Source organism: Chiroxiphia lanceolata, chromosome 1 (genome assembly GCF_009829145.1).
Source record: "Chiroxiphia lanceolata isolate bChiLan1 chromosome 1, bChiLan1.pri, whole genome shotgun sequence".
Classification (NCBI taxonomy): Eukaryota; Metazoa; Chordata; class Aves; order Passeriformes; family Pipridae; genus Chiroxiphia; species Chiroxiphia lanceolata.
In genome coordinates this window covers 130,103,915-130,125,219 of record NC_045637.1, presented here as the reverse complement: position 1 = coordinate 130,125,219, position 21,305 = coordinate 130,103,915, and the positions used below count along the sequence as shown (strand labels likewise).

Genomic DNA, 21,305 nt, shown 5'->3' with positions numbered 1-21,305 from the left:
CAGGCAAATTGTTCTGAATTTTATAGCAGCAATTTGAACAAAGTACTGCAGTTAATCATGGGAGATTTTTGTGTATTCCTGATTAGAAGTCTAATTGCCTCCTTCCAGAAAGTAAAAATAACTGTAAAACGACTCTATTTTTATCATTAACAATGTTGACAATAAAATAAAATCAACTGGAATTGTAATCTAAAGACAAATTTAGGGCGCAGGCACTTTTTTTTTTTTTCCTTGGGTCGTTTATATCCTAATCAAGCTTTTTGCCAAAACCGCCAACCGCACGTAGCCATTTGCATATATTTGAAAGCCATTACGGGAGCTGCTGCTGGTGCTGCGTTCAGTGGGGAAAAATGCGCTGCGCGTCTCCTCGCCGCAGCGAAAATACCGCGCAAGGAGGCGCGGGTGGGTGGGTGGATGGAGGGGGTCGTGTAGTGGGGGAATGTTTGACTTGGGGGGTAGGGGGGATGGGGGAATGAGGGCAGACGCTCCCCTTTTCCCCACCCGCGCGCGTTTCTTCCACACACGCGCGTGTGGGGAAAATCGGGAGGGGGGGGGGAAAGGGGGGCGGGCACGGGCAGCGCGCGCTGCCGGCTATGACGTAAGGGGGCCGAGTGACCAATGAGGGAGGCGCTGCCCTCCGGAGACGAACCATTCGACTTGTGCGCGTCCCTGCCCTTCAAGTCGGAGCGCCGGAGTCCCAACTTTCCCGGCTCCCACCTTCAACTCCCCCCACCCTTCACGCCCCCCCTCCATAAAAAAAAAAAAAAAAGAAACCCACAAAAAACAACACCCACCCCACGCGCCGGGGGGATGAAGGAAAAGAGCGGCGCAAAAAAGCGGCGGGAGTAGCCCGCCCTCCCCCTTCACACACCCCGCACACCGCCCTCCCCTTCCTCCCCTCCCTCAGTGAACGAGGCCCCTCGCAGAACGGCTCCTTGGAGAGGAGGGGGGGAAGGAAAAAAAAAAAAGGCGGAAAAGAAAAAAAAAAAAAAAAAGAAAAGAAATTAAATTAAATCACCGCCGCCTCTCCAGCGGTGCCGCGGCGGGTAAGGGGAGCGGCGGTGGCTGGGCAGAGAGGAGGCAGAGCGCGGGGGGCGAGCCGGGGAGCGCCGCGCTCTCCCTCCCAAACTTTGATGATGACCATGACTACGATGGCTGACGGGCTGGACGCGCAAGACTCCTCCAAATCCGCCTTCATGGAGTTCGGGCAACAGCAGCCGCCGCCGCCGCAGCCGCCGCCGCCGCCCCACTCCCAGCAGAGCTCGCCGGCCATGGCCGGCGCCCACTACCCGCTGCACTGCCTGCACTCCGCCGCCGGCTCGCACCCGCACCACCAGCATCACCATCACAGCTCGCCCTACTCCGGCAGCGCCGGCTCCTACAACCACCGCTCGCTGGCCGCCTACCCTTACGTGAGCCACTCGCAGCACAGCCCTTACCTCCAGTCCTACCACAACAGCAGCGCGGCCAGCCAGACGCGGGCGGACGATGCAGGTGAGCCAGCACCGCTTGCCCAACCTACTGCCACTTCCTCGCCCCGCTCCCTCCATCCCTGGGCCTTTCCCCGGCCCCCCGGCCCGGGCACCTGCATAACGACCCCCGCCGTGCCCCCCGCTCCCGCCGAGGCAAGCGCCAGCTCTGGGATCCGCCGGGAGGCGGGGAGAGAAGGTGGGGGATTGCTTGTTTCTGCGGCCCCTCTGCGGGCCTACTGCTGCGGTACTGGCGGCGGGGCCGCCGCGCTCCCCCGCGCTGGCGGCGGCTGCCGGCGGTACCGCGGCGCAGCGCACCGGCGCCTTCCTTGCCCGGCCGGCGGCGAGAGATTGCGACTGGCGCTCCTTTGTTACGGCGGGACCGGCTTTAGGCAAAATTCCTGCTAACACCTGAGGAGTGAAAGTTTCCAGGCGAGCGGGTCGCATTCCGCTCGGGGGCCGTCTGATTTATGTGGGGTTTTTTGGTTTTTTTGTGGTTTTTGTTTTTTTTTTTGTTTTGTTTTGTTTTGTTTTTTTTTTTTTCAGGGAGCCGTACGTATCCATCCGGAGGGGCACGGCGGGGGGGGCGGAGGGGAAAAGCATTGTTAAAAGTCTCGGACTGGTGGTTCACTGACCACCAAACTGGCGACGCGAAGTCAATTAGCTCAGTAAAACCTGGATGGTCCTGGAACAAGACATCCCTTTGCAAAGCCAGTGCTGCGCTTTAAGTTTTTAAAAATATTATTATTTTTTGCTCCCCGGGGGCAAGGCAGTGTGCCCACTATGCCCGGACAGCTGTTTTTTCTCCCGGTAGCTAGGCAGCAGCCTGTGCCGCGCGTGCCTTTAAGGAGACGGAGCTTGTGTGTACGCGATGGGGTTGAACATGCGTCGGGACAGGCTTCGGCGGTTTTAGGAGCCGTAGCAGTCAAAATACCCGCGTTTAATAGCTAAGGAGGGTGATGTTTCAGCTGTGTTGTTTTGCTTGCAGATCAGCAAAAAACCACAGTGATTGAAAACGGTGAAATCAGATTTAATGGAAAAGGGAAAAAGATTCGGAAGCCTCGGACCATTTACTCTAGCCTACAACTCCAGGCTTTAAATCATCGCTTTCAGCAGACCCAGTACCTGGCACTTCCAGAGAGAGCTGAACTGGCAGCTTCATTAGGACTTACCCAGACACAGGTAATTACTGGGAATCCCAAATGACTGAAATCCTGCTCGAGCAATAAAGGCCAAGCAAAGTATGATGTTCCCTAAACCTCTGTCGGGAACGGTAGAAAAGGTAATGCACACGATCCCCATCTCTATGTCCTAGGACTTACCCAATGCGCGACAGAGACCGGGCTACCGCAGAAGGAGCTGAAAGCGCCTTTCCCTCAGCCGTCTGGCGAGCAAGCGCTCCCTTTTGATGCCACACATAACATTTTAAAATTGCCTGTATTTTCGGATAATTCCAGCACCGAGATACAATTGCTCAACTATGAAAAGGAGAACAAAACAAAGGCAAGGAATCTCTGGGCCTGAGGTAGAGCTAAAAGCAAAGCTGCCTCGTAGCAACATATGTAGGTAGAGGGGAAGCAGGGACGCGTTAGGAAATACCTGTAAAATCAATAGTTAATTCACCTTGGATGACTAACGCAAATGCAGTGGTTAGCCTTGGGCAAAATGTACGGAAGGTGATAATAGATCTGAGGATCAAAGACAGCCGTGTACAAAATTATGGCAGGTTAAGCCATAGTTAAGTGTGGTTGGAATAGCTGTGCCATTCTGCTAATTTAAACTTGAAAGACGTGTGAGACATTACAGGCTTCCCAAGCTGGGGTTTGTGGAGAAGTGCATGGATAGATGGGATCAAATCGGGTAAAATGTTATCATGTGAATTTATGAGCTTAACAAATAACTTCAGGATTTTATCATTGTCATTGGTAACAGTTGCTTCCAGCCAGCGATTTTTAAATACTCAGTAAACATTAATGATGGCAATAGACCTGATGGTTTTGCAAATGAAGTATCCTTTTAGTATCCTTAGCTTGCACACTCTGTTTCACTTTTGTCTCGCTTTCTCTCTCACACACATAGATTTGTTTCAGTGGCCCGATCCTGAGCACACTAGTAGAGGAGCACTCCTGCTTATCTCATAACATTACGTCTGCAAAGTTTGCGAGGTCAAATACACATGGGGGTTTTGTTTCCTTTGTTTGATTGATTTAAAAAATGCGTTGTGTATACATGTCTATATAGGTATATATAATTTCTATAATAATTCTGATCTGCTAGTGGGCCCGATCCTTGCACATCTTATCGAGTGTAGGCTCCTGTTCTACTGGGTTAGGAGCAGGATGAGACCCAAAGCAATCTTGACATCCAATTACTCACTAGAAAATAAAATTATTCTTTCTTTGAAAATATATATTAAAATAAAGCCACAATCCTGGTTCCATTTTGCCTCCTTCCCCATCACAGCAGCATGGACCACTTGATCTGATCGTGTGGATTTCGGATGCACGATTTCTTTGTAAGATGCCCTTTGTCTATTGGCTCCTGTATCCTGGCACAAAATCATATGATTGCGTGTGTTTGACAACAGTTTGCCCGAATGATCAAATGACCTCCAAAATTCTGAATGAGGTGCTAAAGCAGGAGACCTCAGAATACGTACTCTGCTTCAGCTTGAACAATCTGGCCTGTGCAAAGAAAACAACGTTCCAGGTTAAAACTCGCATCCCTCTCGCTTTCCAGCTCTGGTCTGCCTCCCCTGTTCTCTCCAGCGGCATCCAGAGCCCAAGAGCAACTGTAGATATCCTTCCTTCCTCCCTCCCTTCCCATCCCCAACTCCACACCCGACTGGCGTGTGCGCTCAAGACCTTCTCTGGAGCAGCCCATGGCCCCCGGGGTCTCCCCTGCTGTGCCCTGGGCACTGATGGTAGCCTAATATCTGCTGCGTTTTGGTTTACAGGTGAAGATCTGGTTTCAGAACAAGCGCTCCAAATTCAAGAAGCTGCTGAAGCAGGGCAGTAACCCCCACGAGAGCGACCCTCTGCCAGGCTCGGCTGCCCTCTCCCCTCGCTCTCCAGCTCTGCCTCCAGTCTGGGACGTTTCAGCCTCTGCCAAGGGAGTCAATATGCCTCCCAACAGCTACATGCCTGGCTATTCTCACTGGTATTCTTCTCCACATCAAGACACAATGCAGAGACCACAAATGATGTGAATTGTCCAAGAGAAATAATCCCGAAGAACGCCTCGTCTCGACATGGCAAGAAGTTCGCCTGCTTTGCCAAGCCGTGCCAGCAAACAGGCTCTGTGTGAACTTGCAGATGCGGCAAAGAGACAGTGGCTTGTGTTTTTTTTGGTTGTTTGTTTTTTTTTTTTTTTGGTTTTTTTTTTTTTTTAAGTATCCTCAGCGATTGATCTTGAACAGAAAGACACAATTTTCATTCTGGCGCACAGAAGACACTTCTCTTTAGGATATTTTCCTTTGGACTCCAAGGCACCAGCCTCTTTCTCGGTGGAGTATATGTCAAAACAAACTTTTTACAGACTTTGCCCACAAGAACCTGAATCTACAATGGCAGCCGTTTTTACTTGTTTAATGAGCTAAAGACATTACATGATGAAAGAGACTAGTCAAAGCTCCTTCATTTTTATTCACCAAATCCAGACTGGGGAAAGGATTAAAAGAGAGAAGAAGGGATTTAAAAAAAAAAAAAAAAAAAAAAAAAAAAAAAAAAAAAGGAAAAAAGGAGAACTGGTTGAAAACTGAAAATGTACTGTAAGATTAGAACACTACCACGAAGCAAAACATGCATGCTTTCTCAAAATGCAATGGGCTGCGGCTCAGAAGAAACCACCGTCTCTCACGTGAAGAGCCCCCTCATCCGCACAGACCTGCACCCACACACAGCCGGACAGACTCCCGGAGACGAGAAGGAAAGACAGAGAGATGGATTCACAGTCAGACCCGCCGCCGCGGGCTGGGGAAGGAAGGCTCGGGGCTGCCCGGCAGCAGCCTCACCCACTGAGCAAGAGGGACCTTTCCCCGAGCAACCTTTCTGTATATATTGTTGAATTTTAGTTGTACATATACTTTGTATGTTTTTGTCTTCTTTCATATATAGAGAGTAAAAGCCACAAAATGCCCGCCTGGCTCATATTTCCACCTTAGCGGATCCCCATCTCCCCCGACCTGCCCCCCCAGTTCAACCCGGGCAGCGGGACCCTGTGCCCCGCTTGCCTGTGCGCAGAGACCCCTAACAAAGCATAAATCTGCGAGCAAAGAAAGAAAAGATGAAGTGGGGGAGGGGAGGGGTAGCTGGTGGTTTGGTTGGTTTTAAGGCTACGACTTAAAGACAGGAGATACCGAGTCCACAAAGATACGCCTAGAAGAAGTTCCTAACCATCCGGCCATTTCTACTGCGATTTCACTGCTCCGCTGCTCAGCTGAGCTGAGCTTTCTCGCCGAGGCAAAGCTTAGAGCCCTGTCTTTCTTCCCAAAGGTTGGAGACTCCAAATTATTAAGAAAGGAGGCACCCTCCTTTGTTTTTAAAGAGCAGACAATGCAAGACGAGGAATGTTTTGCAAAGCCCTGAGAGGTGCCCAGGCACACAACACGCTGTCCAGCCAGCTCCAGCCGCACCAGTTTGTGGAAAGCACAGCAACTACTGACAATGAAAAGCCCTTTCCTCATCCAAGCTGGGTGCCCCATACTGCGAGAATTAATGGCTAGAGACCTGGGCATCCTTCAAATTATGAACCTTGAAACCACTGAGCCATTTATCAGAAGTCAATAGAGATCCTCAGAGTGCTCCATATAATGACAGCTACATACAGTCGTGCAAAAGGACAGTCACTATAATTAGACACAAAGCAAAGACTACTTACCAATATACCAGTTTTTTGGGGGGTGTTTTTTTGTTTTTTTTTTTGAGCAACTTCCACGCTCAGTCAGTCTTCAGAGTGGTTTAAAACCGATCAGTCTTGTCATTTTCTACCATTCGTATTGTTACATTAGGAAAAATGTTTTCTTTTCTTTTTTTCCCCTTCCCACTGTGAAACTTTGGGTTCAGAGCTCCCCAGGATCAATTCTGAACAAAGCCTCCAGCTGCAGTGCCATCCAATTTGAAGCAGACATTGGGGACAATTTAAGGTTTTTATCCACAAGAAGGTTTTTTTCCATTCTCTTAAATGCAGCCATAATTAGAGTAATTTTTCATGTAGCCCGCTGATTACAGCGTTTTTACCGTCAAAGATAATTACCTGTAATTTTCTTCCACTTTTAATACTAAAAAGCCATCTTTATTTAGATTCAGGAACAGGAAAGGCGAAACAAAAGAGGAAAATTATTCTGTTATTCATACACAAATTGCAGAGACGTAGGGCCTAAAATTGAAAATTAACCAAAATTATAATGCTGAAAAGAATGGAAGAGGCTTCAGAAGTACAGCTGGTAGTGGGGCTCACTGAATTATTCAAATGACACTGGAGAGAAAGCTACCATACATTTAAACCAACAGCATCGTGTGCATCTTTCAGAAAACCCCGCTTCACACCCCCCCACGCCGGCCCCTGTGCAGGTTCGCCCTCGCTCCGCAGAAGGGCGGTGGATGCCCTGGTGAGCCAGTCCCGCAGCCCGGGGAGCCCAGCCCAGCCCAGCCGAGCCCAGCCCGACGGGCCCCGGCCCCCATGGCCTCTGCAGCCGCCTTAACCCTTTCGCTGCACCCGCCCAGCGGGGCCCGGCAGCTGGCGGTCCGCCCCCGGGGGCGGGGGGAGAGGGAGGCTCGCTGCTTCTCGTGGGCTTGCGGGGGGCTCGTCCTCGCCTGCACGCGTGCGTGGGTGCCGGTGCGGAAACCCTCTCGGTGAGTCGTGCCCTACTTTCCCACGCGTGATTTCTCAAATAGGCTTAAAGAAAGCCCAGACAACAAGCAAGCAAGCGAACAAATAAACGATAATAATAATAGTAATAAAAAAGCCCCATTAGCTTCGTAGTGTGGGAGAAGGTGGGAGAGGCAGGCCTTCCCGGGAGCGGGGTGTGAGCGAATGGCAGCAGCGGCTCCCACTCGCGCTCCCACACCCCGGGAGACTCTCGTGAAACAGCGTCATCTATGGATGGAGCAGTGGCAAATCCCCGCGCCAGCGCCAAACCTGCTGCCGCCGGGCTGCCAGCGCCGGCTCCGCCACCGCCCGCCCGCCGCCGGGCTTCGCCGCCCCGGGGCCGCGGGACGGGCGCCGCGGGGAGCCGCGGAAAGGCGCGGAAAGGCGCGCTGCCACCGCCCCGCTGCGGGCACGGGCGGACGGGTCTGGCCCCGGGCTCGCATGGTTTCTCCGCCGGCCGCCGAGTCCCGCGCCGCCCCTCCGGCAGCCGGGGGGCCCCCGCAGCATCCCCGCCTCGCGCCGCCCGCCGCCCCGGCAGCACCGGAGGGAAAGGGGGAGCGGACCTGTCGGGGTCCGTCCGCCGAGGAAAAACACCGGAGCGCGAATGACCGCGAAATTGGGGGAACGAGTAAAGAAGGAGCGTGCCTCGACGGGCAAGGCGCGGAGCAGTCACACACCAACCCCAAACCCAAGCGAGCCCCAAAACTTACCCCTGTGAAAATCTGCTAAGCAAGGATCGGGGTCTAGAAATCTATACTGAACAGAAGCAGTGGAGAATATTTTTCTGAGTCTCAGGGCAGAAGCTCTTTCTCTATATTCTTGGTTGAGTGAGCACATCCAGGTGTGAAATTGTTTGCACACCCCAGCACCTCTTATATTGCCAGCAAAATTAGCTGTTATTACTGTCACTGTTTAGTGATGGTTAGCTTGATAAAAAAAAAACCTGCTGTAATCAAGACCTGGCGCATCTTTGCAAATTACAGATAATTGTAAACGTCCAGATTATGATAATAGCATCCTAATCCAGCCTGCAATATAATTATTACAGAGTGTTACATCTGAAACTGTCCAGTAGGGCTAATTCAGCCATTATTTAGACCCTATTTTTGCACTGCAAATGGGTTGCTGAGTTGAAAATGTACGATTGTAATTTCACGGGGCACTCAATGAGTAATGGTATAGGGAGAGAAAAATACAAAAGTGGAATGTGAACAGTAGCGATCAAATCAAACTCTGAAGGACAAAAGACTGTTTGATTCATAGGGAATGAGAAGAGCGGGAATTAAGAAAACAGCAAATCAGTGGTCTGCAGCGTTACGTGTCCAAATCTCAAGGAGTGCGAGCCTGATGTGCAGTCAGGGGCTGATGCTTCGGCTCCCGCCTTGCATGAGTCCACCTCTCGCTCGGCTCTTCCCCGGCAGCCTCTCCCTGGCACCCGAAGAATCCCCGCGCTCTCCACCCATCCCCAAAAGTGGGCTCGCCATTGTCGTGTGCCTCCTCTCAGGTGACTGAACGTCACTTTCGGGCAAGAAGCCTCGGGAGACTCGGAATCGGGCGGAGAAGAGTGTGGAATGCGGGACTGCGGGGCCAGGGACTCTCCAGGCGGCTGTGGAGTCCGAGGCCTTTTGCGCTCCCGTGCACCCGTCCTCAGGGGTCCTTAGGGAAATTATCACAAAACCGACTCAATTGTAATTAATTAACCAAAAGAGCCTGGCTAACAGGACTACCTGCAGCTAGCGAGGTTAACTCACTAGGTTAGTTGGCTTTCGACTCCTGATTAACTTTTATTAACCCTGGACACGAAATACAAAAACCCGCTTCATTTTTTAATGGGCTAAATCATCAAAGCGCCGTTGCCGCCGGGCCCCGCAGGACCCGGGTGCAGGGAGGCAGCACCCGGAGCTGGCCCCGTGGGCAGGTCGGCTGCCAGCCCCGGCCCTTGCTGACCTCCCCGGGCCGCAGCCGCGCTTGGCACCTCTTTCTCTGTGCCCTTTTCTCCATGCGAATTAGTGAAAACACCTCAAAGAAAGGAAAGCTCAGTGGATACCGCGAGGTAAAAGCCCTATAAAACGTGTTATATGGTGCGTATCGAGGAGACTGTAAAGATCTCCTTGAATGGAGGGCCAGCTTCGCAGCCAGGAAGACGATGCCACTACAGAGCACAGAGACGGGTCAGGATCTGGCCCGCCGAAGCTGGATGAGCCATCCTGCAAAGCCCAGGCTGAGGTTTAGACAGCCTCTCTGGGAGCGGCAGCGGGAGGGGAGCGAGAAGTCATCCCCAGACTCCCCTTCGCCAAGCGCTCAATCCGTCGCGGGTTCTGGCCTGGGCCGGCTCCCCGGGGCCTCACCTGAAGGGAAATAAGGAGGCGAGGGAGCTGGGAGTTTTTCCCGCGACCTTGAAGGTCGTGTCCGTGGAAGGTGTTCTCACAGACAGCCGGGGCGTGGGGCGAGTGTCGGCAATTCTCGGGTCTGTATTCCAGGCAGATGAACCATTGCTTATCCACCCCAAATCACACGTAAACAGACGCACCGCAAAACAAAGAGCAGAAATACTTAATTGATGCAACACAGATTCTCCCTAAAAAAGAGAGAGAAAGGGAGACTATGCAAACCATGCAGTTCCTTTTTCACGGCTCTTGTCTGACCTATAAAACAGGTTATTGCGTTACTGCAGGCAATCGCTCAAATGACTGAAAGCAAGAAGAGGGGGTTCACACCCCATCTTCTCCCACCCCCACCCGCCCCGATTTTCCTGGAGCAATAGATCTCCTTTCCGTAATCCACAACCAAAACACCTAAAGTCTGTCAGTTGCAAAATTACGTGGCAGAAGTCTCTAATCGATGCCACATGTGGGATGCACTCTGGGGACACAGCGCTGCCGGCGGCGGAGCGGGCAGAGCGCGGAGGCCGCGCAGGCAGCGCAGCCGCAGGGGAGCGAATGCACCGGGGAGATCGAGGGGAGCAAGAGGGCGACAGGAATGCCTGACGAGCGGGCTGCCCTGCCGCAGTGACAGGTTGGAGAGGGTGGTTCTTCTTTCCCCGGGGAGGAGCGGGAGGGAAACGGAGGCACTTCTCTATGAGGTAGCCCTTTCCACCGGGCTGGAGGCTCTGTCCGCAGGGAGGTGCGGGGACGCCCGATCAGGGACAGCGAGGGCTCTTTGGAGGAAGTGGGAAGGTTCTCCCCTCGTATTCGTAGGTGGGGGGTGGTCGGTAGTGTGTGTTCCTGGGTGTGGGTGTTGTGGGAGTGCGCCCCAACCGGAGACCAGTGCAGCCGGGGGTCGATCTGCTGTGGGTGTGAAAGCCCCAGGGGTGCAGGCAGTATCAGGAGCTCTCGATCTGGGGCATCTGGGGCTGCAGGCTGCTCTGTGTGTGCGTGTGTGTGTCTGCGCGTCTGTGTGTCTCTGTGTGTGTCAGGCCCTGTGGCTCAGCCCTGGAGCCGCTCGGCACCCACAGGAATGTGGCTCCTCTCGGCTCCCCGAGCTGCCCCGGCTCCACATGGAAGTGGCCGCCAGGAAAACAGAAGGGAGGAGAAGAGAGCGGAGAGGCGGGGGGAAAGCCCCGAGCCAGCAATCCACCGAGCCCAAACCCAGCATTAGACAAAGGACAGTTCATCTCATCCCCTTCCCGGGGAGGCAAAGGGGGAGGTCTGGACAAGCCAGGCTCCCTCCGGCCGCCGCCAGAGCCCAGGGGGTGCACCCAGGCGGGGACAGGCGCCGGGGTGTACCTGCCTGTGTGTGCGGGGACGAGAGGACAGGAACATCCTCATCGGCCCGAGGTTCTCATGGAGGGGCAGGCGGCCGTAGACCCCCAGTGTTCATTGGGGTTGGCGCCACGGCGAGAGCATCTTTTTTCCTGTTTGGAGGAGGGATGTCAGGCTCTCCCCAACCTGCCCAACACCATCCCGATCTGGGAGTAGGGGAAATTAAAAGGGAGAGAGGCCAGCATGAGAACCGAGTGGAGCTGACTCGGCTGGCTCGGAGAAAGGAGAGGTGCCAGAGCCCAGTCCAGTGGTGGCTGTGTGAATTCCTATCCCTGCCTGGGATGGGAATTCCATCCTGCCTGCCGGCATCCCACTTTCCCGGAGCTGTTCTTGCACTGTCCTCCTGGGCCCTCCCGGCCCCTGCAGGTTACCGTAATCAAACAGCCCCGCGGCAGCTGCTCAGAGAAAAGGGTGGGTGGACCGACCTGGGAAATTGACTTCCACCTCTTGACTTCCACCTCTTGTGTCCAAGCCTTTCTGCAAAGGGAAGTGACTTCGGGGAAGGGAGAATCTCTTACTGCAGGTTGAATGCTTGTCTAGAGGGAAATGAGGAAAAGAACGGAAGAAAATGAAAAGGTCAAGCTTTTTTTTATTTTTGTTTTTGGTTGGTTTTCTTTTTGCACAGGGTGGAAGCAGAAGAGACAAATACGAGCTGTTCACCAGCCCCAAAGTCGGGGAAAGTACCTGAAACCTTGCGAGTGAAATGAGCAGGAGCCGGTCCCCAGAACCGCTTGGGACGCGGGGAGCGGCAGAGCCCGCCCGGCAGCGGGCAGGGGTGGGCAGCCGGTGGTGGCTCTGACACCCCCACACCCTGACGTGCATGGAGCACAACCGAACAAACTGGTCTATTGTACTGCAAGACATTTACCAACCCCCAAACCTGTTACAAAACAGCAACCCCGGGCTTCTTTCTTTGGGAAGAAAACTACTCACGCACACGCACTCACGCACACGCACAGAACATGGCAGGCAGGAGCGGAGGGAGAAGAAAGGAGGGGGAGGACAGCAGGGAGAAAGACAAGAGACAGGTAAGTGTGCCCTAGGGCAGGAGCGTGCCTTTTCAGGCCTTGCCTCCCCCTCTGCCAGCACTCTCCCCTCCAGCCTCGGCTGCCAGGGAGGCATTTTTTATCTCAGGGATCCTTCAGCGATGCCTTTGGCACATTCATTGCTGTCGCCGTACCCCGCACGGCCGTGAATTACCGCTCCCCCCTTGGAAGGAGCGTCCCCGCGGGAACGGCTGCCGCGGGGGCCCCGCCGGCCGGGGTTTCTGCTCGGAGAGGGGCCCACGCTCCACGAGAGTGGTCCCAAGCCAGTGGGCAACGCACCGGCCACTCCGCCAAAGCCGTGCCTCCAGCACCGCACAGCGCTAGCGACGGCTCTGCTGCACGGTTTTTTTCCCTAAATCGTGTATCTAGAGATAAAACAAAACCAATAAAAGTACCTCTCCAACGTCCCTCTTTCAGCCGCAGCCGCCGCAGGCTTTTACCAGGAGCGAGGGGAGCAGGGCTCTCATTTTATCCTTTTCATATATTTAGTGGCTCCCTTTGACGGAAACATAATTTGTATAATTAGCTGAGCGCACATGGGCGACTGATGGGCTGTGGAGTGTGCAGCTCTCGACGTTAATTGCTCTCAGGAAAGGATTCGGGGCGGCTTAGGCGACAGACTTGCTTTCTAGCGTCAGGATGGGCAGCTTTCCCTTCGGCTTAAATCACTAAGGTGCGATAAGGTGTACGCGGTCCTGTCAGAGCCCCTTTTCCAGTGGGAAGAGAGCACCGCTGCCCCTTGGCTCGTCCGTGGGGACCTGCAAGGGCCACATCCTGCCAGCACGCCCGGGCTGCGGTGGCACTGCACGGCACTGCAACCAAATGTGAACTCCCAGCTCCCATCCTCTTTCCTCTGTCTCCCTCTGCAAGCAAATCAGTCTTATATTTTTTCCCTCTTATTAAGAGAACAAGGGGTAATTTGGAAACATTTATCGTGGTCGAAATAATTTTATTTTATTCAGAATATACAGTTTAATTCCTCTATCTACAATTATTTACAGGGTTAAAATAACATTGAAAAAAGTCTCTGGAAAAATTGAGGTCATAGATTTCAAGGCACCATTGATAGTGTCCACAGCTGAGCCAAAAAATGTCCGTATTGTATAAAAAAGGGTTTCCTCTGAAATGCAATAAGTTACATGCACAAGCTTTACACATTTTAATGTTTTTGTTTGTTTCTTTTCCCTTTTAAAAATTCCCCATATGCATTCCTTTCGTTATTATTCCTTAACAGTAAAACACAGGAGTCCAAGGAACAGCAAAAAAAAATAATAAAAAAAATAAAATAATAGAGGTCAGACTCTAATAAATTGTCCCAGAGCCGAGTGCTAACGGGTGCTGTAGGGAGCCGTGGGGTTGGAGGTGGGAGTTGATGGAGTTGGCAGCGGGATACCACGAAGTGGAGTTCTCCAGGTAGCTGGATGCAGGGGACGGGTTGGAGTTTGGAGGGTGAGCGTGTGCGTGGGCATGGTGGCTGAGGGAGCGGGACGAGCCCTGAGGTTCCCAAACCGCAGGTGACTGTGGAGAGTTGCAGGCCATGGGGTCGCTGGAGCTGGGGCTGTGCTCCGGAGGCATCTCCCCGTTTTTCATGATCTTCTTGATCTTGGATCTTTTATTCTGAAACCAGATTTTCACCTGGGAGCGGGGCAGGAGGAGAGGAGAAGAAAGAAAAGAGGGAGTGGGGAGGGAAAGCGACCATTAATGCCCCAGCTGGTGCTTCGCGGCTCCGGGAACCCGCACCCCCCCGCCCCTCCGCGGGGGCCGATCCAGCCCTTCCCGCGCCAGGGTGAACGCGGGGTTCTGCGACCCTCTGGGGCCGAGTCGAGCCGAGCCGAACCGCTCGTGGTACCTGTGTCTGCGTGAGTCCCAGGGAAGCGGCCAGCTCAGCCCGCTCCGGCAGGGCGAGGTACTGGGTCTTCTGAAACCTCCTCTGCAACGCCGCCAGCTGAAAGCTGGAATAAATAGTCCGGGGTTTGCGCACTTTCTTTGGTTTGCCGTTCACCATCCGCACCTCGGGCTCCGCCACCTCCTTCTCTGCACGGGTGCAAGGGCGGGAGAGAGACACAGACGCAGACGTTAAGGCGCGGGACAGGCTCCGCTCCGCGCAGACCGCGCCGACGGCGGCGGCATCCCGCCCCCGGGCCGGGCCGGGCCGGGCAGCGGCGCCGGCCCGACGGGCCCCTGCGGCTCCCCCCGGGGCTCCGCCGCCGGGCGGCGGCCCCGACCAACCTCCGCCGGTTTCCGCGGTGAGACGGGAGGGCCCCGCTCCCTCCGCGCCAGGCCTTGGCCAACCCCGGCCCTCCCCCGCCTCCCGCTCCCGTCCCGGGCATCCTGCCGGGCGTGCAGCTCTGCGTGGCCGCGAGTGGGAGCGCGGAGCGTGCGCGGAGGATGATTAGTGCCCTGCTGGGAAGAGCCCGGTCTGGAGCAGAGACCGACTCAGGGCATCTACCGCTTCCCCCGCACGCCCGTGCCTTCCCCCCGCCGTCGCCGGCGTGTCCCCAAGCGCCGCCGCGACCGCACTCGTCCAGCCAAGCCCCAGCCGCTTGGCTTCGCCACGGGATTGCTTTTTTTATTCTCCCTGTCCCCTTCTTTTTTGTTTTTCTTTTTTTTTTCCCTTGTTTTTTTCCCCTACAGCAAGTTACAAAGAAGTACAGGGAAAGCACTAAAACCGCGGCGCTTTCTGGTAAAAACACTCCCGGCTTCGCAGCCCCGCCACGGCTGAGCTCCCCCTCCCAGTCTCCTCCCCCACTCCTCCAGCACAGGGGGAAGGAAACTTTCTTCAACACCGCGAACCTGAGTTTGAGACACGCAACAAGGCTCGGCTATTTTCTCCCTCTTCTTGAAGGGGGAAGGAAGAGGGAGGTAGTCGTGGCGGCCCGGGGGCAGCTGATAAAAGTTTGTTGCCCTAAAGCACTAGTCCTAGGATTTGTTTTAGTTCGTGCGGGTTGGTAAAAAAAAAAAAAAAAAAGACCAGCTCTCCACCTTTTTTTTTCCTAATTTTCTCCCCCCCCCCCAATGTTTATTTATATTTAGTTCTCCCTCTGATTCAGGGAAAGCTGCATCCCCGCTGCCCCTGAGTCAGGGATCTGCCGGGGCGCGCACTCCCAGCCTCCCCAACGCCGCTGGAGCTCCCCGCACACCCCCGGCCCCCGACCCTCACCTGGCTGGCTGGTGGAGCTCTGAACGCGGTTGTAAGCTCCGCTGTACTGGTGGTAGGGGCTGGCGTAGCTGTAGTCTGCATAGGCTTTGGCAGGATAGTTCCCGGCAGATCCGTTCATGCCGTGGTACTGATACTGGTAGGGGTTGAGAGCTTTGCCGTAGGAAGCCGAGGTAGGCGAGCAGTAGCCGTGCGGGGCTCCCCCCGCCGGGCTGTAGTAGTCGGAATCCGTAGCCGAGGACTCGGGTAAAGTGGGAGATTCCTGGGACGGGTGGTGCATGGCTGCAGCCGTCTGGAAAGTAGCCTGGAAGTCGCCGGATCTGATGTTGGGGACCCTTCTGTCAAATACTCCTGTCATAGCTGGGAGCCGGCGGCGGGCTGGGGCTGGCGGCGGGGCTGCTCGGGTCTAAGCAGACATGTCTGGGGGAGGAGGCTGCGGCGCGGTGTCTGTCTCCGGCAGACTGCTGGCTGGGGCGCAGCATAGGCTTGGTTAAATCCTTAATTGCGCTCTTACGCACAGCAGGGTGGATCGGGTTCCATTGGCCAGAGCAATCGGGAGCAGCGACACCCTAACTCGTCCAACTAGTTTAGCACAACAAAGCTTCGGCTTAAAAAAAAAAAAAAAAAAGTCCCATTCAAGCTCTTTTAAAGTGAATACCAACAGCAATCTCCGAGCCGGAGCGTCGCGATTGGGAGGTTTCCGGCTCCCCCCACTCCTGCAGCCAGCGAGGGGTCTCGGCCAGCCTCGCCGCCCTGCAGCCCGGTGCCCCCGCACCCCTACCTGCAACGCCGCGGGGGAAGGCTGCAGCCACGCCATTCGGATTTGCCATCCGGTCCCCCTTGGCTATGTTGATGGCCTGGGAGCAACGCACCGTGCGCTCCTGGTTCCCAGCACGTTTTCTGATCTGGTGACGCTAAATTATTAGTGTCTGACCGGACTGTTTCGCTCGGGTCGTCCTCCCTCGCAGGGGGAACGCCGGCCGGGATCGCCGCGCTAAATACAGCAAACCCTATTACCCCCAAATATCTCAAATTTTAGTTACATCATTTCCTGCATTTCCAAGACCCTTGCACGGCCCGAAGCCAGGCGGGAGACTCCCGGCATGACGCCCAGCCGTGGGAACGTGGGGAAGCTGCTAATGGCACCATACCGGCCTAAGGGCACCCACCCCGCGGATTTTGCGAAAGGCGACCTGCCCGTGGCACGATGTCCGTGGGTGGAGAGCCCCCGACCCCCTCACCAGCGCCGGCGAGGCGAGGCGCGCCTGTGACCGCTCGGCCCCACGCGTGCCCGTACCTCAGTGCCTCGTGGCGATGCTCACCATCTGGTTCGGCTCCAGCCCAGGGTCAGAAGCCCTTCGTGAAGGGAGATCAAATCACCCTCACGCGTAGGCAGGACCACTGTGAGGCCGCCGTGGGGCTTCTCCACTTGGAGGCCGTCGCAAGAGCTCACTTTCCGGGTGACAGCCCCCAAGAAGTGGCTGCTGCTGTGCGGAGGTGTCCTCCCCACAGCACCCTGGCCAGCAGCACCCTCCTTCACCTGTACCGGGTTTTCTGAGCCCATCTACGCAACCATGTCCCAGGCAATGGTCTCTGTGGCCGGGCCGTGGAGAGGCAGGGGCTGGTGATGCCTGTCCCTCGTGATTTTACAGCAGCGTTGCAAAAAAAAAAAAAAAAAAAAAAAAAAAAGATCGAATTTTACTAGACACTAAGGAAAACAAATAAAAGCCTGTTTTCAGTGACCCGGAGTTGTAGGTTTTTCTGAAATTGTTTACTCTCCAGATTTAGCCTGTTTGCTCACCGAAGATCTCCCAGCCAGCTGAGTAACACTAGTAACACAACCATGCATGTTCTACTTGAACTTATTGTTTGCTTTGGAAATGTCCACAGCTCATATAAAATCACATTAAACAAATCCCTAAGCATTTCATGATATTAATTACTTGCTTAAATCCATTGGAAATATCCCTCCTCCATTTTTTTTTTAAGAGAAGAACTGCATAGGGATGTATGTTTACGATTGGGGAAGAGGGAAGTTAAGTTTATTAAAGCTCCCAGTTTGCATCCAGTTGGAAAGGACGGTAGAGGTTTTAAGCAGAGAAGGGGGGGGGGAAGCCCATTTGTGTCATAAATTCCAGGGCACTGCACTTCAACACGTCCGGGCAGGAAGGTGCCGTTTGAAGGGAGAGAAAGGAGAGGAGCTGGGCGCCGGTCTCGCACCCAGCCCCGGCAGCTCCGGAGCCGCGGCGGGTCCCGGCCAAGACGTCCCGACAGGCTGCTTGTGCGGTTCACCGGGGAAATCTGGATCGGTTTCCTGCAGCAGAGAAAGTTTGCTCTTGTTTTATTCAGTGGCAAGGCAGGGGAGAAAAAAAGTTTCGATATTAAAAGGAAAAAAAAAACCAACCAGAAACCCACCAGATCCAACCGCAAACCCCCCAAGCTGATTTCTTTCTGAAGGCATCTGTCGCCGCTGCAGTCCGTGCGAGGATTACCAGGCTGAGGGCACACAAATCCGCCTGTTTGCGGGTTTCCTGGCCCCCCGTCCGTCCAAACCCGAACCCTTTTTTCTTGCCTTTCTGCTGTTTTCCCCCAGTGGTTTTTATTTAACACATCCGGTGGGAGCGGGCGGTTCGGAGGGAGCCGGAGTCTGTTTTCCATTTCACAATATGGTCATTGTTTACCGGCACATGCCCGCCGCGTCGCCTGAGAGGCTGCCCGGGACCCCCGCGGCCCGTTCGGGCTCAAACTCCGCTGACCCTCGGGGCAGAGGGTGGCTGTGTCCGTGTGTCCCCGTGTGTCCCCGTGTGTCCGTGTGTCCCCGCGGCCGCCGCCGGTCCCGACGCGGGGGCACCGCGCTGTCCGTGCCCGTGCCAAGAGCGCCCCGCCGTGGCCGCGGGGCCGCAGCGCCGCCGCCGCGTTACCTGCGCGCCGCCCGCCCCCCCCGCCCCGCCGCCGCCGCCGCCCCCGCCGGGGCCAGACTGAGCGGCGGCGGCGGGCGCGGAGCCGGGCGGCCCCGCCAGCGCTGTCCCCGCAGGGCACGGGCACCGGGGCGCGGGAGCCGCCGGGCCGGCGGCCGCGGCCGGACAACGCGGCGATTGTTCCCGCCCGCGCCGGGGAGCTGCCGCGGGGGCGGCGCTGGGGCCCCGACGGAGCGGGCCGGGCGCTGTGTCCTGGCCGGTGCCCGCCGGCCGCCCCGCCCTGCCCCGGCGCTGGCTCGGCAGAATCCCCACCGACCTAACCCTCCGCGTGGGTTCACAGAGGGCTCTCCGTCCCGTCTCCCTCGGTAGCTCTTTGTTTCCAGCCAACGAAAGAAATATTTCGGATGAGCCTCTCAAGACTTTTGGATAAAGTCTTGCAATTGTTCACAGAAAATCTTTCACTTTCTGGATAAAATATTCGCGCTTGGGCACCGAGTTTTTGCTGGAAACTTTATTTGCATGGAAATTGCTGGCAAAGAATGAAAGGAAAATTTTTCCCCTTCCTTAAAAAAAGCCCCAAACAGCCCTCCGCAGTGGAAACATGGATTAACTCTTGTTTTACAGCATCAGAAAATGATGATTTTCATTCAGCAACTTCAAGAACTGAGGGCTTTCGTCATTTTAGGCTTAGGACTTGTTTAACCAGGGAAGTATTTTCAGAATGAAGAGGCAAAAGGGATTGAAAGTCACATAAAGCTGTGAAAAAAAATTACGTCTGCTTCAAAGTAAAACATCTTATAGTTTGCAGTATGGGCAAAACCTATTGGGGATCCAGTGGAGAGGGCTAGTAAACTAGTCAGAAGGATGTTCACACACAGTGATAAAATGGAGAAAGTCAGGAAAGGATTTTGGAAAGCAACGATTGGGAGCAGGGCAGGAGAAATAAACCTGACAGAAAACTCAGGGAAGGTATCTAAGACTTTTTACTCAGATTTCAGTAACTTTCTGCAGAGTCTTCCGCTCTGGATACAGCTGGTTCAGGGAGAGGAGAAGGGGCATTTCTCCACCTAGGCATGACATGGTCAGCTTTGGGGAACCTGAGTAACTCCAAAAGGAAAGGAGGTTTGTGTTCTGTGAAGGTTACCATTTATGTTGATGGAAGGATAGACGTGTGAACTTGGGGTCAAAGCATGTCTGGTCCCTCAGACACTGGAGCTGGTGTTGTTTTTGTCCTCCATCCCAAAGCATTCCCTAGACTCCAGTCATCTCCCATCCCTGGAACATCCTTTTCTCTTCCAGTTTCTTGAGCATGCCCAAGAAACGTTGGGCCTCCAGCTAACGAAGCGAACCTGTCACTTTGGCATTTTCACAGCTGATGGACTCACTGCCAGGCTTGGCTGCAGCCTGGGCTCCACTGGCCTTGCTTGTCCGGCCTGTAAATTGCACTGTGCATAAAAACCATGACGTACAATGTTAAGAATTAGAATTTGCTTTCTAGGGCAAATAGTGACTGTCTCTTTCTCTTGCCAAGGAGCTGACATGAAAAGCTTACACTAGCACTTATTTCCTTCAAATTGCACTAACATGAGGGAAGGGAGGAGCCAGGGCTTCTTGTTAAGGTCAGCTGTAGCAGACTGAGCTGAATGTGGAGGACAAGATGATGTTAAGAGACTCCTGGAGATGCAAGGCTCCTGCCTGCATCCCCCCCTTCGCTCCTTTCTCAGGGTGTGCCTGCGAGGGTCACTGAGGTGCTGCTTGGCTGTTTCTTGTTGCATCCCAACCTTCCCAAGGCAAGGCATTGTCTGGCAGTCACAGTCCAGCCATGGCCTGCTCCTCCAGAAAGATAAATACTTAATGAACTCAGTCATTCCTTTCTCTTTTGGAGCTCTGTCCACATGAGCTCATGGGACAGATGGGGAACTCCCATTACTCTTCAGTTCATGGGCTCAACATGTCTGTGGCCCATTTCAACAAACAAGATCTTCTCTGAGCTGGGCAGGATATTTCAACAAAAGCCTGTCCTAGCCTTTTTTTCCTAATTCCAGCCCACATGATTCCACTACAGTGCAACACTGGCTTCTTTCTGAGTTCATGGAGGACAGCAAAGAAACATCATCAGAAAGCCCAACTTCTCCCAACTTCTCCTGCCTGCTCCTCAGGTAGCTGGATGTTGTTATTCCAGGAACCGTAGGTGCTTCGACTGATGTGAGGTCCAGAGATTTCCAAGAAAGACAAGACACAAACCATATGGAGCCATCTCCAGACCTGCAGATTGGGTCAGCAGTGAGAGTTGCAGATCCTCCCTGCAGAGTTGCCTGAAGTTTCCATAACAGACGTTTGAGCACGGATCTGGAGCTGCATGGGCAAAGCTGCTGCTGGAGGTAGTGCTTTGATGCAGAGCATGAGCCAGCACTGCTGGAGAGCTGAATGTAAAATCTCTCTTTGCCAGAAACACTACAGGGAAAATGTTTGTGCTAGCTGCCCTTGCTGCCCGGCAGCAGTGCCACAGGGAATCCACTGCAGATGTCTGGCATGGCAGATGGTGGTGGCAGTGGCATACTGGGAAGGGCCTCCAACCAAGAGCAGAGGAGAAAAGGACCTCAGCTGTGGCAGCAGGAGGGGCAGACATGAACGATTTCAGGAAATTCAGCATCCTGGATGAGTGGGCAGCTGGGCTGGGTAACTGTAATGATCTTTTCAGGCCTTTAAATTTATTGCTGTAGCTTTTAGCTCCAAGTAGCCAGAGGCAGTTGCTTCTCAAGGAACAGGGTTGATTCACCTCCAGTATAGCCACTCACTCTGCTTATTCTCTCTCATCTGTCACATCTCCTTCAGCTGTAACTCACTTCTCAGCCTCTCAGATAGGAGCAGGGTCTCTGCCTCTCTGCAGGACTTCAGATGTGAGATAAATCCCTTTGCATCCCAATGCCGCGGGAATGCTTTCCTAGATCTCTGACATCCCTGTTAAAAGATGACCGGTCAAGGAATTTGAGGCATAGCTCTTCAGACCCTTTGGTGTGTTTTCAGCAGGGCAGGGCAGGGCAGGGCTGCTAGCCAAGGGGCTCAGGGAAACCCCCCCTCAGAGG

The 21,305-nt window shown here is 54.3% G+C and overlaps 2 protein-coding genes across 2 annotated transcripts; one reads left to right on the top strand and one right to left on the bottom strand.

Annotated features, from left to right (window-relative positions):
- Window positions 1–776: 776 nt before the first annotated feature.
- On the top strand, window positions 777–4,798 carry DLX6 (distal-less homeobox 6). Its single transcript, XM_032675377.1, has 3 exons — window positions 777–1,494; window positions 2,458–2,651; window positions 4,426–4,798. The coding sequence occupies exons 1-3, from the start codon at window positions 1,134–1,136 to the stop codon at window positions 4,675–4,677; spliced, it is 807 nt and encodes a 268-aa protein (XP_032531268.1). The 5' UTR covers window positions 777–1,133; the 3' UTR covers window positions 4,678–4,798.
- An 8,278-nt stretch (window positions 4,799–13,076) lies between these two features.
- Window positions 13,077–15,749, bottom strand: DLX5 (distal-less homeobox 5). Its single transcript, XM_032694854.1, has 3 exons — window positions 15,305–15,749; window positions 13,994–14,178; window positions 13,077–13,779 (listed from the first exon to the last, which is right to left on the bottom strand). Exons 1-3 carry the CDS (start codon window positions 15,657–15,659, stop codon window positions 13,447–13,449), a joined length of 873 nt encoding a protein of 290 aa, XP_032550745.1. The 5' UTR covers window positions 15,660–15,749; the 3' UTR covers window positions 13,077–13,446.
- Between the last annotated feature and the right edge of the window lie 5,556 nt (window positions 15,750–21,305).

Excerpts from the sequence above, each read along its gene's own strand:
- DLX6 (XM_032675377.1), top strand. The coding sequence starts at position 1,134 with ATGATGACCATGACTACGATGGCTGACGGGCTGGACGCGCAAGACTCC. Across the intron at positions 1,495-2,457 it reads GACGCGGGCGGACGATGCAG|ATCAGCAAAAAACCACAGTG; the intron begins GTGAGCCAGCAC and ends TTTTGCTTGCAG. Across the intron at positions 2,652-4,425 it reads TAGGACTTACCCAGACACAG|GTGAAGATCTGGTTTCAGAA; the intron begins GTAATTACTGGG and ends TTTGGTTTACAG.
- DLX5 (XM_032694854.1), bottom strand. The coding sequence starts at position 15,659 with ATGACAGGAGTATTTGACAGAAGGGTCCCCAACATCAGATCCGGCGAC. Across the intron at positions 14,179-15,304 it reads GAGCTCCACCAGCCAGCCAG|AGAAGGAGGTGGCGGAGCCC; the intron begins GTGAGGGTCGGG and ends GCACCCGTGCAG. Across the intron at positions 13,780-13,993 it reads TGGGACTCACGCAGACACAG|GTGAAAATCTGGTTTCAGAA; the intron begins GTACCACGAGCG and ends CCCCGCTCCCAG.